Here is a 17,159-nt window from a genome sequence, read left to right on the forward strand (position 1 = left end):
TGGACTTGTGATGTTGCAGATTGCTGCTGTTCTGGTATTTTCGCACTTGCGGTTTGGAAGCCGCAGGTGTGGTGTCGCATATGAGGGCTGGAGGTCGCAGAAGCGGAAAGGCAAGGCAAAGGCTGGGATCGCAGATGCGGATAGGGGACCGCAACTGCGGAACCGTAGATGCAGCTATAGGACCGCAGATGCGGTCAGGCTGGACATAAGGAATTCCGCAGAGGCGGAGGTAGGACCGCAGAAGCGGCACTGCAGAAGCGGTTTTTGACCGCAGAAGCGGTTATGACTGGGTAGAAGGTAGTTAAGTTCTCCTTCACGAATTTTATAGAGTTTGTCATATTTCACTTCGGGCTTGGAGAATTATGGGCGATTTTGAAGAAGGGTTTCAAGGAGCTTCGATAAGGTAAGGATTCTTGGACCTCAAACACAATCCTATGGTGTTATTACATGAAGTAAGACTGAAAAATTAAGAAAAACAAGCAGTAAAAGTGGAGGTTAGGGCTTGAACTTAAGAGAGCTAAGATTAGGGATTTGAGGGGTCAATTGAACTTCGATTCTTGTGATTTTGATATGTATGAACTCGTGGCGTGATAAGGAATCTGTAGATGTAAAAATTTCTGAGTTTCAAGAAGTGGGCTCGGGGCTCGGGTTTTGCTAATTTCGGGATTTTTTATGCTTTTCGATTATTTTCGCTTGGGTTTTGTTCCCTTAGCCTATTGTAACATATCTGTTGTGGTTCTGGTCAGATTCGACGCGCGAGGAGGTCGATTTGAGAGGAAAGGGCATAGCGAGCTAGAGCTTTAGCCGGTTCGAAGTGAGTAATGAATGTAAATGATGTCCTGAGGGTTTGAAACCCCGGATTTGCACATCATAGTGCTATATTGAGGTGAGACACGCGCTTGATGGTGAGCATGGGGTCGTTTACTATTGGGATTGTGACTTGGTCCGTCCCGAGTGATGCTTTAACTGCATATTTGATTGAAGCATAATTGTTATCATCATTATTTGGACTCATTGCCATATTTGGGCTTTGTGCCAACTATTTGGACCCTTCGGGGATTGTTATCACTGTTTCTTCACTATTTGACATATTACTTGATCTCAGTCCTATTGTTTAATATTGTTTTACAAACTCAACCACTTTTACTCAGATTTGAAACTTAAATAATATTTCTACTGACGTTTTGGACTGAGGACTACTATTTTATTATTGCCCGAGGGGCTGTGATTTCTGGACTGAGTATGGGATCGGGCTGCGTGCCGCAGCGGTATTATATCGATATTGAGGCCGAGGGCCTAGTTGATGCCACGAGATGACTTGTTATTGCGCTTGGGCCGTAAGGCGACCCTCCCAGAGTCTGCACACCCCTAGTGAGCGCCGTCGACGATAAATAAATGGATTGGGCTGTACGCCGCAGCGGGTACTAGAGAGTACCGGTTTATGTGTTGCATTTCCTTATTTATCTGCCATTTATCTGCTTATCCGTGGGAGTAATTCTATACTTCGATTTCATTGGTTTATCGCTTTCATTCTAATTGTCTTAAATTGCATAATTATAGATTACCCTGTGCTTTTCTATGATTTCTTATTCTCAGCCATTATTTATGTTTATTACTCACTGGGTCGGAGTACTCACATTACTCCCTGCACCTTGCGTGCAGACCCAGGTGCATCTGAGGTTGAGTGAGGATTATTTCAGTTGAGCAGCGTATATCCGAGAGCATCGAGGTAGCTGTATGGCATCCGCAGCCCTGATCTCTCCCTTCTATCCTTGTTTTTAATTAGTATTCCCTAGATGGACATGTATTAGGTTTATAAACCTGTATTAGAGGCTCAGACTTGTGACACCGGATCCTTTTGGGCTATGTTGTAGGATTATTATTGAGATTCCGCATGTTTTAGCTCTTATTTCAGACTTCAAGTATTATGACTTGGTAAATTATCTGTGGTAATTAATCACGAACTGTGTGAGAAATGGGTTAAGGTCATTATATGGTCGGGTTTGCCTAGCAGTGTGTTGGGCGCCATCACGACCGGGGTTGGGGTCGTGACATCGATGGAGACTACATTTATAAATAAATCAATGACGGCTCTTTATGGTCAATAATAAGCAATAAATGAAGAACAATAAATAGAACACAATAAGTATAAGCAATAAATAAAGTGATGAGATCAAGAGAATATGTTAGAGAGTAGAGAGAATGTTCTTGTGTATTTAGTATTGAGCAACAGGTGTTTACAAAATGACAATGATCCCCTTTATATATGAGGGAATCCCAACATAGTACAGATGCATTGATTACAAAGATATGGGGCAGGTACAACCATTTAATGTCTTGATTCGCTTTTTGGACTAGTCCACTAGGCTTTGTCAGCTATATGTATGCGCCTTGGGAACTTTGCCATGTTCCACCGAGACCACTGATTTACATTGCCTAGAGGTCGGTCGTTATTTACACCACCTCGAAGTCGATCACTGAAAATCCTCGAGATGCCTTGATGATCGTAAAATCGAACCATCAATTTCTACCATATACAGATAGTCCTCGCATTTCCTCGAGCAAAGTGATAGGAAACGATTTTGAACTCCTACTCCTTAAGCACCATCATCATCATGACGTTAGCCTATCAGAGCATTAAATGCCATGACTCAAAAGCCGCGCAAGGATCGCCGTCAAACACAACTATCGAGAAGCCCACGAACCGCTATTGGTTCGTCTTTTTCGCTGCCCATATGGCTTCTATAAATACATCAGCCATTTGATAATTCACACTTTTACAACATCTTCAAGTTTTCAAAGCCAAATCCATCCCCTTTCACATTCTTTCTCTTTCGTTCTTGATTCTCTGCCTACTTTCTCAGAAAAGCCTTTTTACCATCATGGCTAGAACTTCCAAGATAGTTCCTCGGAAAGATGAAGCTACCTCTTCATCTCGAACATCCAAAGGAAAGCCCAAAGTGATACCCACCGTTGAACAATGCACTTCTACCGAATTCAACACGGCGAAAGATTTTTCCATCAACAGACCCTCGTCTACACCGAGCTGATGCGAACACGTGTCCCGGTATATTAGCGATGTGACCGACATAGGGAAGGTGAAGGAAGACTGCCAATAGAGGGAGGCAGTACTGGTTGAGATCCCACGTTCTAATGAGAGCATAACGGACCACAACGTTGGCTTTCTTTATGTATATACATACCCATTCACTTTGGGTCTGGTCGATTCTTCGAACCCTCCTTCCCCGGTGATAGATCCAGTCATTATCGACTTTTGAGGCAAGTACCAAGTGATGCTTGGCCAAATCTATCCATCTTTCTGGAGAATAGTCTACATGTTCCGCCACTATTCCAACAAGGTCGAGGGTGTGAACTTTACCCTCGACCATTTGATTAGATTGTATAGCCCTCGATTTTATCAAGGTTTGATTAAGCTTCACCATTGGTCCAAAAAACCGTTTTTCTCGAGCATCGATAAGGACAAAGATCAAGGGTGGATGAGCAGGTTTGTCTGAGTGAGGACCTCGGACATTATCCCTGCCGAAAGGATGCCCTTCCCGGAGGAGTGGAACACGCAGCGTAAGTACCTCTCCTTCGAACATGCTTTATGGTCTTCTTACTTTTCTCCCAAAAAATGATCTCCTCTTGGTTTTTGCAGCTACAGTTTGGTATCCTGAAGCGGTTCAGGATCTGCCGGGATGGACTAGGCGATTGGATGCCTCATTTTTGATTCTCATGCGGTCTTGGCCCAACCTGGCTAAAACGCGGTGGGTGGCCAAGAATCATGGTAAAGTCCTTCTTGCCACCTATATCTTATTTTTATGCTTCTCCCCTGTATCATTTGTGCTGATAAATTTTGGCCACTATGTTTGTGAAGGCCTTGGTGATGGAGTGCAGATGAGACCGCCTCCCGACGGCGAGGTAGAGTCTTTGAGGCCTGATAAGGGAAAGAAGAGGAAGAATAAGGCAGTTGATGATCCTCCTGCAGCAAAGAAACCTAAATCACGCAGACCTTGAGCTGCCGCCAGGACCTCAGCTTCAGCTTCCGGAGCAAGTCCCAGTACTGGGGATGAAGACGATGATGAGGACAAGTACCATTTGGTAAAAAGAATGAGGTTGGGCATAGATGTCCCGCAAGTGTCCCAACTGGAGGCCGCTGAACTGGAAACAGTCAATTTAGATCGATCCCGTGTGGTGGAGACCCTCGAGGAGGGTGCGAATGCGGTCTCTGAGCCCCTGATCGGATGTGGCGCAGTTCCTGCTAGGAAGACCGTTACTGCTGGTTCCAAAGGGTCCGGGCCCGAAGCTTTTCGGGGGCAGGATTTGCCCCTTGGTGACATTAATGCCCTGGATGGCCTTAATTTGGGTCCTCAATTCTCGTCCAGGGAGTTAAAAGACGCTCAGTACCCGAATGCTGCCAACGCGGGGGGTCCTCTCAAAGGGGGAGGTGTGCTTGGTAAGTTCCTTGATGACGTTGACGATGTCAGCGAGGACATCGAACTCGATGCTCCCAACGCTATCGAGGCAGTGGAGAAGTTCCAGCGGCAGGTGATAGTTGTTCATATATGCTTTTTTAGTCCCAAGCATTTTTCCTCATTTTTTTGACTCTTCTGTTGCATTGTAGTCTAAGGAGATGTATAATCACGCCTTCTCTAGGCTTCAAGATGAGCTTTCATGACGTGGAAAGGAGATCGAGAAGCTCACCTTGGGACTGCAGGAGTCGGAGGCCTCCTCTGCCTGAAAGGAGAAGGAGTTAAGCGAGCTTCGAGCGACCTTGGAGGGAGTGCTCCGAGAAAAGGCTGATCTTGCTGAGCAGGTAACTTGTTATTCATAAGTCCATTAGTCGTTCTCATAATTCGATGTTTACTGACTTACCTTTTCCTTTGTAGATCGGGCAAAGGAATGTGGAAATGCTCGAGCTAAGAAAGCAAAACGAGGTAGTGACCTCGGAATTGGCATCGACCCAGGGTCTTCTCCAAAATGCTCGAAAAGAAATTATTGCGCTATCTACGGCCAAGTCCGAGGTCGAAGAAAAAGTCGCTACCTATCTGAAAGACGCCGCTACTGCGAATCAAATAGCCCAAAATATATCGATGGAGGCCGAGCAAAACCTGATTCAAACTATCGCTCACGCTAGTGCAAAGGCGAGGATGCAAGCCTTAGAGGAAGCCAGTGCTAAGGGTGCTGATCTCTTAGCTGAGATCGAGGAGGCCCGAGAGTGGGAGGAAGAACTGGCACTCTTAGTCGCTTTTGACGAAGGTCCCGGAGATGGTTCGGAGGGTAGTGGCGATGAAGAATAGGTCTGCGTCGCCTTTGCTTCTCTTTTTTTTCTTTTTGTGTACATATTTTCGGGGAAACAGGTCTTGTAAAGACACCCCTTGTAAATATATTTTTTGGCAATGCAAGAAAATTTTTCTGCTTCAAATCATTGAATTCTTTATATTCCAGCGTTCATGCGGAGTTAGCCTTTGAATTTTGACCTTGGCTCTTCGGAGTCCATACTTGGAGTAATCGGGCCCCTCGAGATTAGGTTGATAGCTTTTTTAGAGCCGATGCTTGTAATGGCAGAAATCCTCGGGGTCTCGATATTTTTCGAGCACAGCATGACAGTATTATTCATGCGACATGGTAGTGGGCCCTCAGGGGTAGTCCCACCAGTACACTTCCAAAAAGTGGTGCTGTTATGGTCAGACCTAATTGGTTTTCTGGATAGGCAAAAATTTGCCACTTGCTTCTATATATACATTCACTCATTTCTCAACTGGAGATTCTACTATTCTGGGTAATCATCCCTCTCATAGAACTTTTGTTCTTTGCGCTAGTTTTCTCGTCGTTTCAACTCAAAGCCTTCACCCAAGTCTTCATCCTCCTCTTCCTATTTTACCATAGCCATGGCTGCTACATCGACATCCGCCCATCAAGGAGAGGGGAGTTTTACCTCTGTTCTGTGTTCGATCGGTGGTATACCGCCGGTATCCGGTAAGCGGGCCTCAAGGTGCTTTGTCTCGAGGAGATACTTTACGTTGGAGAGACCTCCTAATGTTCAAGGGCATTGGGAGCATGCATCGAGGTTCATCTCCTCAATAAGGGAGGAACACCCGAGACGATTAGGAAAGACTGCGGATGGGGAGAAGGAGTGGTACTGCATGTACCTTCCCTGGAGGAGAGCATCATGACCCATGTCTAGGGGGTTTTGAGCATGTATATGTATCCTTTTACATTGGATCCCCCTGACAGGGTCGTGCTTGAATTTTGTAAGAGGTATCAGGTTACCCTGGCGCGGGCTCACCCATCCCTTTGGAAGATAGTGCTGATGATAAGGTACTTTGCGGATAAGGCCGGGCTCGAATTCACCCTTAGCCATCTCGTTAGGTGATCACGCCCAACTCTAGTCCTAAAAAGGATAAGCGGTCGCTGCAAATGTAATCCAGTCTTAAAGTCCGGAGTCGAATCCCACAGAGAACTAAGGCTTAGCTATATCTGTTTAATATCACAAAAAAGACAAGTTTGAATAATTTTCTAAATTATAAAGATTGAGATTTATATTTCTAACTAATTAACTAGCAAATACTAGAAAACGGTAAAATTATCAACTAACGAGACAAAGGGTTGGAGACTAAATTAAGGAGGTCTAGAGTTATGATTTCCCCAATTGTCGGAATCCTTCTAGCTATGTTCCCTACAATTTTTCCAATGTATTCTCTACTGATCGTGAGCACTTTAGATGTCGTAATTCTCTCTCGAGCAACTACAACAATTTACTAGACATATTCTCTCAAACTACGCTAGTTGGCTTTATCTAACCGCTCATTATGACCACGTCAAGGCTTTGTTATTGCTAAACCTGCTTTAAACCCATTATTGATTTCTCACATATGTTAGGAGTGACGTTGTTCAACAACTACCTAAATTTGTACTCTATCTCGAGCACTACACACTAAATAGGCACAGTCAATTGATGGCCATTCAATCAACAACAACAAACACGTAGTTGAACAAGTAGAGAAATCCAACGACTCAATTATTTAAAAACATAACAAGAATTTATCCTACAAAAGGTTCTATCAAAATCCTAGATAACAAATTAGCTATTCATAATAGTATGTAAAACTACAATACTAAAAATCATAACCAACAATAAAAAAATAGGAAGAGGAAGGAAAAACTCGTAGAAGAATTCTCCGCCTTGCTCCTATTGTGCCTCTGCCTCCTTAGGTCGAATCTGTGTCAAATATTGGTCTCTTCCTCCTCCGTAGGTCTAAATTATGTCAAAAGTGTGTCCAAACCCTTAAAATACCATTTTCCCATGTTTATATACCAAGTAGGGTCGGGCCCAAACAATTATACCTTCTCCTACACAAAAAAGGACAGTTTTTTACATCTGGACAGTCGCAGTCGCGGTCAACTGCGGTACGGGCGCGGTACATTGCAAGGCTACTGTTTCTGTCCACGTTAGGTCCGCGATCGTGGTTTCGACCACGTGTTTCACCCTGTTCTGTTTGGAATTTGGAAAAATATGAAATACTAAAGTTGTAGCCCTTTGAGTTAACTTTCCAACCATATATTGTGGAACTCAAATGCATTTCTGAGTGAAAAGTTATGTGTATTTTACTAGACGGTGCGCAATATGCTTACTCAATTCTTTGTTTTGTTGCTCTATCATCCGTTGATCCCCGAATACGATCCCGGCTTAATTCCTTGGGCTTTTACTCAGACTTCAAAGCTCTAAATCACTTGAATTTATTTCATAACATCTATATAGCTCGGAATCACTCCTACAAGGCATAAAACACACCGTTAGTGCAAAACACTAGCAATTAAAGCGCAAAATCAACTAAAATGCAGTAAATTTGAGTGTAATAAGCGACTAAAATACGTAATTATAGCCTATCATTATTAGGTTATATCGGCCTCTTCACTACCGGGGCTTGATTACTATGCGGCATCGATTCACCCGATCTCCTGTTATTAACAATGAAGAGGATGAGCATCGAGGGTGGATGAGCTGGTATGTTCGAGCACGGACAACCGATATTATCCCTGGAGAGTTTTTGCCATTTCCTGAGAAATGGAATTTCACACGTAAGTGGTATGCTTGTATTTTTATTGCTTTGTCCATAGTGGAGGCGGGCTCCGTAAAGGCATCTTTTTATTCCTTTTTAGCGATTCCTTGGTTGCCGAATCAGGTCCCTGATCTGGTTAAATGGTCTCGTACGCTAGCAACTTGCTCAACCTATGATGAGCGCAAATAGCAAGACCTGTCCAAGGGGAGATGGGAGTCAAAGCATCACGGTAGGTGTTTTAGTGGCTTGTTTCTTCAGAAAGGTACTTTCTTTTCAGCGCACTAACTCTGACGCTGCAGGTGTTGGAGGTTTTTCCGAGATGAAGCCGTGCCCCTTGGAGGAGGAGGAGAGATTGCCGACCTAGGGGTCGAGGATCGATAATAAGCGGAAAGAGTCTCCGAGGTATGAGGACGCTCACGGCGGGGCGAACCCTTCTCTTAGGTTCAAAAGAGATGAGTCGACCGATCTTCTGACTTCGGAGGCCTCTGTTTTTGAAAGAACATTTCCCATTCCCATCAAAGGTACTTCGAGGGACAAGGGTCATGTGACACCTTCCTCCTCTCCTGCCGAAGGCACTTCGGGGGAAGCTAAGACATCGGACGTAGGCTCGACCTTTGGCGAGGCTCAGTGGATTAGCTTTATGGTAAGCTTTGGTAGCCGGTATAGGCTTCCTTCGGTTTTGCGCCCTCCCTTTCTTATTGAGTTTTATTTTGCAGGCCTTTGACAAACTTAAGTCCGAGCTGCTTCGCCGTGAGGCCAGGATGCGGAAAGCTTTAAATAGGAAGAAATACCTTAGGCTCCTTTGTACGAAAAAGGAAGGTGAGCTGGTATACCTATAGTGCGAGGCAAATCGAAGTCAGAACTACGAAAGTCGTCTCGAAAAATAGGTAACTTGCATTTTATGTCGATGTATGCTCCCCCTTCCACTTTCGGAGATTAATATTTTGATATTTTAGTTGGAGAGCAAAATAGAGGAGCTGGAACGACTTTGGGGCGAAGTTGGCCGGGTCAAACGTGAGTTTAATGAGTTAAAGGCTCAGGTAGATGCCCAAGTTGCGACCAAGGAGGGTGCTTTGGCTAAGGCTTCTTTCCTCGAGGTGCAAATCCGGAACGTTCATTCAAGCGATTATGTTTGTGCAAATATGATCACAAGGCTCGAGTCTGAGCTTTTGAAGGCGAAGGCCGAGGTGTGGATGCCCGGGCTGAGGCTGTAATGAGTCGCGCTAAGGCTGACCAGAAAGTGGCGGTCTATTTGAAGGGCATTGTTGATGCTAGATCTGAGCTGAGGAAGGCTCTCGACCGTGAGAGCAGTAATAAAAAGTATGTGAGGTGTAAATCTCGAAGGGAACCCTCGAGGAAATTCATGCCAGGGGCTTCGACCTCTCGGAAGAGATAAAGTAGGCGAAGGTGGAAGAATACGATGCTAAATTCCTTCTATCTGATACCGAGGATATCGAGGATGGGGCTGACGGTCCATAGTCATTTCCTTTTCTATTTTTGTATATAGTACTTTCAAAGTACGTTGTAAATGGAGCTTGTATTTCTCGCATGTATGTATAAAGAGGAAACCTCGAGGTTTTGTTTCTCCTGCATTTCTTTTTGCCTTGATTTTAGCCAGATGAACTGGTCTTTGAGTTAAAAGGAATCCTTAGATTCGTGGTATGGCCCTGGGGCTCAATAGGCTGGCCCGTAGGCTTTTACGCGTTTGGTCGATATGACCTTTTATTATAAGCCGGCGTTCGAGCTCTTATGCGTGTGCTCTTAGGCATGTATGGTCAACTGTTTTGGGTTCAGTCTCTGAGACGGGTATCGACTCGAGCTCATTTGACCCTCAAGTTTTTGAATTTCAAGCTGGCCCTTAGGCTCTTACGCGTTGGGCCAGTACGGCCTTTTGTGTGGGCTGGCGACAATAGCTCTTACGCTTTGGGTCGATGCAACCTCTTATGTGGGTTGGCGATAGTGGCTCTTACGCCTGGGGTCGATGCGACCTTTTATATGGCGGGTGATAGTGGCTCTTATGCCTTGTGTCGATGCGACCTTTTATGTGGGCTGGTGACAGTGGCTCTTACGCCTTGGGTCGATGAGACCTTTTATGTGGGCTGGCAATAGTGGCTTATACGCCTTGGGTTGATGTGACCTCTAATATAGGCTTTATTTTTCCCTCGATAAGGATTTTTTGAAATAATGTTTGCCTGACTCTTCGACGGTTTTTATGGCGATGATCGAGCACCTCGGGAGGTTTGGCTCGGTGGCTGAGTATCTCGAATCCTATATTTAGGAGCTGACATGGTCGAAGCTCTTTTTCCTATATCGAGGGTAGCCTATTTAACCGGTTCTTTTCGAAGTATATTCAAAGTAATTGAAGGCCTGTGATTTTATAGCGACGGTCTGGCATCCCTAAGTCGCGTTAGTTTGGCTGGTACAGCCTTGTGACCGTAGTCATTTGTATTTGGCCGGAGCTTTTTAGTCTTGAGTGAAGTAGTTTCGGCATCTATATCGAGGGTATGCCTTTTAGGCATATATAGCCTTAACTTTGAGATCGAGTTTATGCATTTAGTAAGGTCTTACAAGTTTTACATGCCTTTAAGGTCTTACAGTTTTGGATACTTGGTACAAGTATGGTTCATGCCTTGCTTGAGGTCTTACAAATATTTTCACTTGGTACAAGTGTGGTTCATGACTTGCTTGAGGTCTTACAGATATTGTTGTTGCCTTATATAGGTCATACGAGACCGAGGCTGCCCGCATGTGGTCTTACGGCCTCGGATTTTGATAAGTCGATGGAGATGGTGATTGATGGTAGTCCCCAAGTCGTCAAGGATTTCTCGGCTCGGGATCCATTACTTGTAAACTTGGTATTGCCTCATTGAGGGGTTACGATTTCAGAGTTTCCGACTCGAAGGTCATGTGGCCTTAAGTTTTCGACGCCAGTCCACGAGTGTTCGGGACGTTTTTGGCTTTGGAGCTGTTTTGTGATCTTGTTGTTGCCTCATTGAGGGCTTATGAGTTTGAAGCTCCGACCCGAGGGTCGTACTATTTCGAGTTGTTGATGCCAGTCCCCGAGTATTCGGGACGTTTTTGACAGAGGAGCCGTTTTTTGCAAAAATATCGAGTTTCCTTTGAAGCGTGAAATGCTTTGATGGAAAGTATTCTTCGATTACTTGGTACAAGTATACATGTTTTCGCTGTCAGGGGCCTGGCTATTCTATACGGACATGGTTCGTTCGACCATTTGGCCAGGTACATCATTTTCCTATCGAGACTTCATTTGGCGTATCTTGGCTTCTCCGAGTAGGTGACCTTCCGGGGGGATGCCCCCCCCAATATTCGAGGTTGATTGAAAAAGAAGCCTTGAATACTTGTTGAGTATTCCTTAGGTAGCATATGGATGTTGCCTCGTTAAAAACCTTGCCGGTAAAACCTTTTTTGATAAAAATCCAGTCGAAGGAAAAGAATGCAACGCATGCTTTTGAAACCTAAGGCCTTCGAGTTGGACGGTGCTTTGGCCGTTTCGACCGAATACCTGCACTCAGGTTAGTGTAGAATTTAATTGAAAGAAAAAAAGGAGACGGTCAAACCTTAGTGTAGAATATGCCGGCGGTGTTTTGAGTCCTGGTATGTTTCAGTCGCTTGTGATGAGGACGTGGTACGGTCCTCTACTTTGTTCATTCGGGTACAACCGAGAACATGCCTCGTGGTCGCTAGTTCACTATTTGTTTATCCTTCAGCCCCTTCGATGGTGGAGATATTGGTGTTTTGGGTTGTGCCGACCACACTGACTGGTATGGCGGTTTTCCCTTTCGTTGTTTTGTTCGCCGTGTTGAGTCCGTTGAGGACTTAGAAAGGCAGTCATAATTTGGTCAAGCAATCAGAGTTGCTCTATCACCTTCGATCTGATAATATTGGCCGAGCTACCTGGACCCACAAGTACATGTTTAATTTAAAATGTGTTCACAAGAAAAGAAGTTACTAGTGTGCCATTATGGGGCTGGGATAGAGCCTCGAGTTCGCGTTTCCCTGTCGATGGATGTTTTTGTTCTCCTGGCCGTGGGTTCCTGCAGGGCGCCGACACCTCAAAAGATCGTATGGATGACATGTTGCGGCTTATCTGCTTCGCTCTTTTTGGTCGTCTCTCTTTCCCGGAACTGATTTTTGGCCAGGTCGCTGAGGAATTCCCGGAGGTGACCTTTGCTGAGTAATCGGGCCACTTCTTCCCGGAGTTGTAGCAATTTTCAATCCTGTGCCCATGCATATTGTGAAATTCACATAATAAATTATGGTTCCTTTGTGAAGGGTCTGATTGTACAGGCCTTGGCCACCTGGTGTCTCTGATTTTACTTATGGCGAACATGATGTCCGATATGTCGACATTGAAGTTGTATTCCAACAAGCGAGGTGCCTCCGTTGGCCCTGTGTACCTGCCGAACCCAGTTCTGCCGACAAGTCCCCGTGGATTCTGGCCTCGGTCCATCCTTCGATCATTGCGGGGTATGTTGCACCTCGGGGCATTTCTTTTATCTTCAGTATATAGTTGGTATCTTTCCTTGTTTGGCTTTGGCTCTTTTGCTGGAAGCCTGCTGGGATATACTGAGCCCGAGGGGGCTCCTAGTTGGTCGTCTTTGACCCTGATCTTTGACTAGTATCGGTTGTGGAGGTCCGACCAGGTCACAGCGGGATACTCGACTAGGTTCTATTTCAGCTACTTCGAAGCCACCGAGCTTCGTTCATCCATACCTTGGGTGAAGTCCTACACTGCCCAGTCGTTGGAGACTGGTGGTAGTTCCATTCGTTCTATTTGAAAGCAAGATATGAACTCTCGCAGCATCTCATTCTCCCTCTGCTTGATCTTGAAGACGTCGGATTTCCTTGTTGCTACTTTGATGGCACCGGCATGTGCCTTTATGAAAGAATCTACCAGCATGGCAAACGAGTTTATAGAGTTAGGAGCTAGGTTGTGATACCACATCATGGCCCATTTCGAGAGTGTTTCCTTGAACTTCGTTAGTAAGACGGACTCGATCTCGTTGTCCTTTATGTCGTTGCCCTTCACTGCGCAAGTGTATGCAGTGACATGCTCATTGGGGTCCGAGGTTCTGTTGTACTTCGGAAGCTCGGGCATTCTGAAGTTCTTTGGGATGGGTTTTGGGGCCTCTTCCTATGGGAACGGCTTTTTCACGAACTTCTTCGAATCTGGAATTGTAGGTCTCTACCTTCTTATCGTTGGCTTCTATCTTCTTCTTGCCCAACTCAATCCTCTTTGTGAGGTCCTCGAGCATCTTTACGATGGTGGGGTCGGCTGCCGACCCGTTGTTGCTTGATCTCTCCGGTACCTGCTCGGCTGGGGGAGCCGTCCCTGGTGTTACCGTACTGGGAGTTTTCTGGTGACTTTGCAGCTGAGCAATCGCCAGTTGTTATGCCTGCAACATTTCAAAAATAACGTGAAGGCTAACCTCCCGTTCTTCCCTAACCGGGGTTTTCTGAGCTTCTTGTTGGTCTCCATGGTGCACGCTCCTGTTAGTGTGGGAGCTTATATCGACGTGTTGGGCATCGCGTGAGACCACGTCCACGGTAATTGGTTCTGGTGCATTCTCAGGGTTTCGTGGTGGTACACTGACACCTGGAACGTCCACACCATTCTATCCATGGTCCTCAAGATTATTGTTTCTGCCTCCATTTACCGAGTTAGACATTTTAACCTGAAATCAAAGATCTTGGACAAGAAAAAGTGTCAAAGGTAACTTGCGTTGTGTAGTAAAACTAGCAAGAAAATAATCACTATTATGTTTAGCCCCACAGTGGGCACCAAACTGTTTACCGTGAAAATGGTAATAACAATTAAATTTAATTTTGTGATTCTAAAAATACGTGATTTATTTCTATGCTAGTTGTTAGGGCAATAGATGCTAAGTGAGGTACTTGGAATCAAGAAATGAGCTTAAAGCAAGATGTTAACCAAACCGAATGGCTGTCGATCGGGGCCTCGAGCTTACTTATTCGGGGCTTCGGGGTCGAGTCTAATGCCCCGCCGAGGTAGTCGATGGAGACTAACAGTTATAAATAAATCAATGACGGCTCTTTATGACCAATAATAAGCAATAAATGAAGAACAATAAATAGAACACAATAAGTATAAGCAATAAATGAAGTGATGAGATCAAGAGAATATGTTAGAGAGCAGAGAGAATGTTCGTGTGTATTTAGTATTGAGCAACAGGTGTTTACAAAATGACAAGAATCCCCTTTATATATGAGGGGAATCCCAACATAGTACAGATGCATTGATTACAAAGATATGGAGCCGGTACAGCCATTTAATGTCTTGATTCGCTTTTTGGACTAGTCCGCTAGGCTTTGTCAGCCATATGTACGCGCCTTGGGAACTTCGCCCTGATCCATCGAGACCACTGATTTACATTGCCTCGAGGCCGGTCGTTATTTACACCACCTCGAAGTCGATCACTGAAAATCCTCGAGATGCCTTGATGATCGTAAAATCGAACCGTCGGTTTCTACCGTATACAGTTATAAAAGTTTCTCATTAAGGGTAAAATGAAGAATTTAAATTTAAATTATTTTCAATTGTAGAAATAGGTCATTCTTTTTTTAACAGACTAATAGGGAAAGTGTGTCATCTAAATTAAAACAGAGGGAGCACCATAAATGATTTAGTTAAATGCAAAGTTGCTATTGTAAAAAGGCCTCAAATAACTTGGCATCAATTTTTTTTTTGGCACTTCATCTCAGCTATGTTCCATTTTAGCATTCTAACCCTATTTCTATGTGTCATTTTAACACAAAAACTTTTATCCGATGTAAAAATGCAACACGTATTTATACTTGCTTCTAATGTGTAACAACCATCCAATTAGATTTAGACACTTGTTTTTTTTATCCTTGTCAACTGGATTTAACCCAAAAACTCGGTTATGTAAATTATTTACCCAGATCGGTTACCCTAAAATAAAAATCCCTTATTTTCTCTAATTCCCAAAGTCGTCTGTCCTAAACCCACTCCACAAGTCCCTAGCCTTAGGAGATGAAACCAACGATTATTGAAGGATTCTTTATCATATAAGGACAAGAATCATATTTTTATAAATTAATTCTTCATATTTCATTGTACAGTTGATAGTTAAGGCTCTTTTCGGGAGTAACCATTGTTTATTGTCGTGGTTCTTGTACTGATAGTTAGAGGCGGAGCCAGAATTTAAAGCTTATGGGTTCGGGATTCTAGTTCTTTTAAGTTACTGGGTTCAAAACTATTAATTTGTACATATAACATGAATTTCACAAGACAAACGCACAAAAGCTACTGGTTCAGCCGAACTCGTAAGCGGAGGGCTAGCTCCGCCCCTGCTGACAGTGTCCCTTTAGCCATGCATTAAAGTTTTTTCTTTTTGTTTTTCTGGTGGTTTGAGAATTGGAGACATGGGTTCACATGAAAAATTCAAGCTTCGGATGAAGATCTGGGTTTGGCTTTGGGATATTATTAAATGAAGAAACGAAACAAAGAATAAAGAAAGAAATTGCAAAAAGCCAGACTTTGAAGTTATCACGGAGATGAAGAGCGAAACAGACAGGAAATAAGGATTATTTTGAAGAGGAGATGGAAGATAATGGGAGAGGAGGGTGGGCATTTAAATGGACTTTAATTGTAATTTTATGGCCTTTTATTATTATTAAAATAAAATCTTACGCGCCTATCAAGTGAGGAAACTCAACTAATGTAACAAGTTAGCTTTTTGTGTTAAAATGACACGAAAGGAATGGGGTTGAAGTGCCAAAATGGAACATAACTGAGATGGAGAACATACCTGATCTTAAAAGCTTAACTAAACAGGCATCAACCCTGTGGACTCCATTTCCTCCACTTTAATTTAACGTTCCAACAATATTCATCTCAAGATTTCTTTTAATTTCTGTATGGCTTAATTGACTAGCTTAAGAAAAAGAAAAAAAAGGGTCAATTAATTATATAGATCTAAAAGGAAAATAAGATTGCGTCCACAGGAGCTAGGCATATAAAGAAGATAGTCTCCATAAATGATCTGGGACAGAAATAGAAGTACATAGCATCTCATTTTTAATGGCCAAATGATGGCATCTAACTTGACATACGAACCATTTTACTTGCGGAATGGAAAAACAATTCAAACGCCTAGACTTAATTTCTCATTTAGTTTAAAGGCCACCAAAAGTTATTAACCACAATCACTTCTGACATCATTAAAATTTTGTAAAGTTTTCGAGATTTACATGAATATTCAAATTACTTCAAGAAAATGTTTTTCCTCCAATTTTTTCTTCCTCTGTAATGATGCATATTTCATCTCTTTTTATCTTATTCGGATAAGTCTTTTCTCTTTCTTTTCTTGTAAGATATAAATAAAAAGAAAAATAATAGGTCGGGGATGGGGCCAATGATAACCTGAACTTACAAAATATAAGAGGACGATTAACCCAAAAATAACAAAAGAAATTCAAATCTAGAAGCTTAACTACTCACAAAAGAATACAAGTATCACTAATAAATATGGTTTTTGGTAGGCTGACAATGGCCTTTTCACTTGTTGAAGAACAACCCTCTCCTCCTTCCTTTTTTCTTCTCACCAGCCTGCAACAAGTTCAACAATGAGATCCAAAGGAGAATGTCACAAATAATTGGAGCTTCAAAACTGATGTTAGAAACAAGCTAACAACTAATGAAGAAAAAAAACACCTTTACATCAAGATTTTAGCACCAATCCTTGCCACTCATCACCTTCACAATTAACTAGCCATCTAAGAACTTCACTGATTTAGCCACAACAAGAAGACAAAATGCTCTAGAAATTTCATCGCTGAATTCCCAAAACCATGATTTAGTATCCACATGGTATTAATTGACATCAGTAAGCATGTGGTCATCCTCAAAGACTGGCGTATCAATACTCTTCAGTAATGTACAAAGATCACATAATTCTTTTTATGATGGTGGTGTTAGGGTCAGCTTTCGCGCACCCCAACTATTCCACCGGCTACCTACTATCTCCCACAAGCACAACTACCAGGTAATTTTGCCCACCAAGGCTTAGACAAATAGGAAAAAAACACCCA

The 17,159-nt window shown here is 43.4% G+C and overlaps 1 protein-coding gene across 5 annotated transcripts in view; it reads right to left on the bottom strand.

Moving 5' to 3' along the window:
- Positions 1 to 16,231: 16,231 nt before the first annotated feature.
- Positions 16,232 to 17,159, bottom strand: part of LOC104232558 (uncharacterized) — a 32,963-nt gene continuing 32,035 nt past the window's right edge. For all 5 annotated transcript variants that reach the window (XM_009785788.2, XM_009785791.2, XM_009785790.2 and 2 more), the window contains exon 22: positions 16,232 to 16,677. In XM_009785788.2, coding sequence (XP_009784090.1) covers positions 16,627 to 16,677 — 51 coding nt within the window. In that variant the 3' untranslated portion in view covers positions 16,232 to 16,626. The remainder of the gene's footprint in view (positions 16,678 to 17,159) is intronic.

This window comes from Nicotiana sylvestris, chromosome 6 (assembly GCF_000393655.2).
Source record: "Nicotiana sylvestris chromosome 6, ASM39365v2, whole genome shotgun sequence".
Taxonomy (NCBI): domain Eukaryota; kingdom Viridiplantae; phylum Streptophyta; class Magnoliopsida; order Solanales; family Solanaceae; genus Nicotiana; species Nicotiana sylvestris.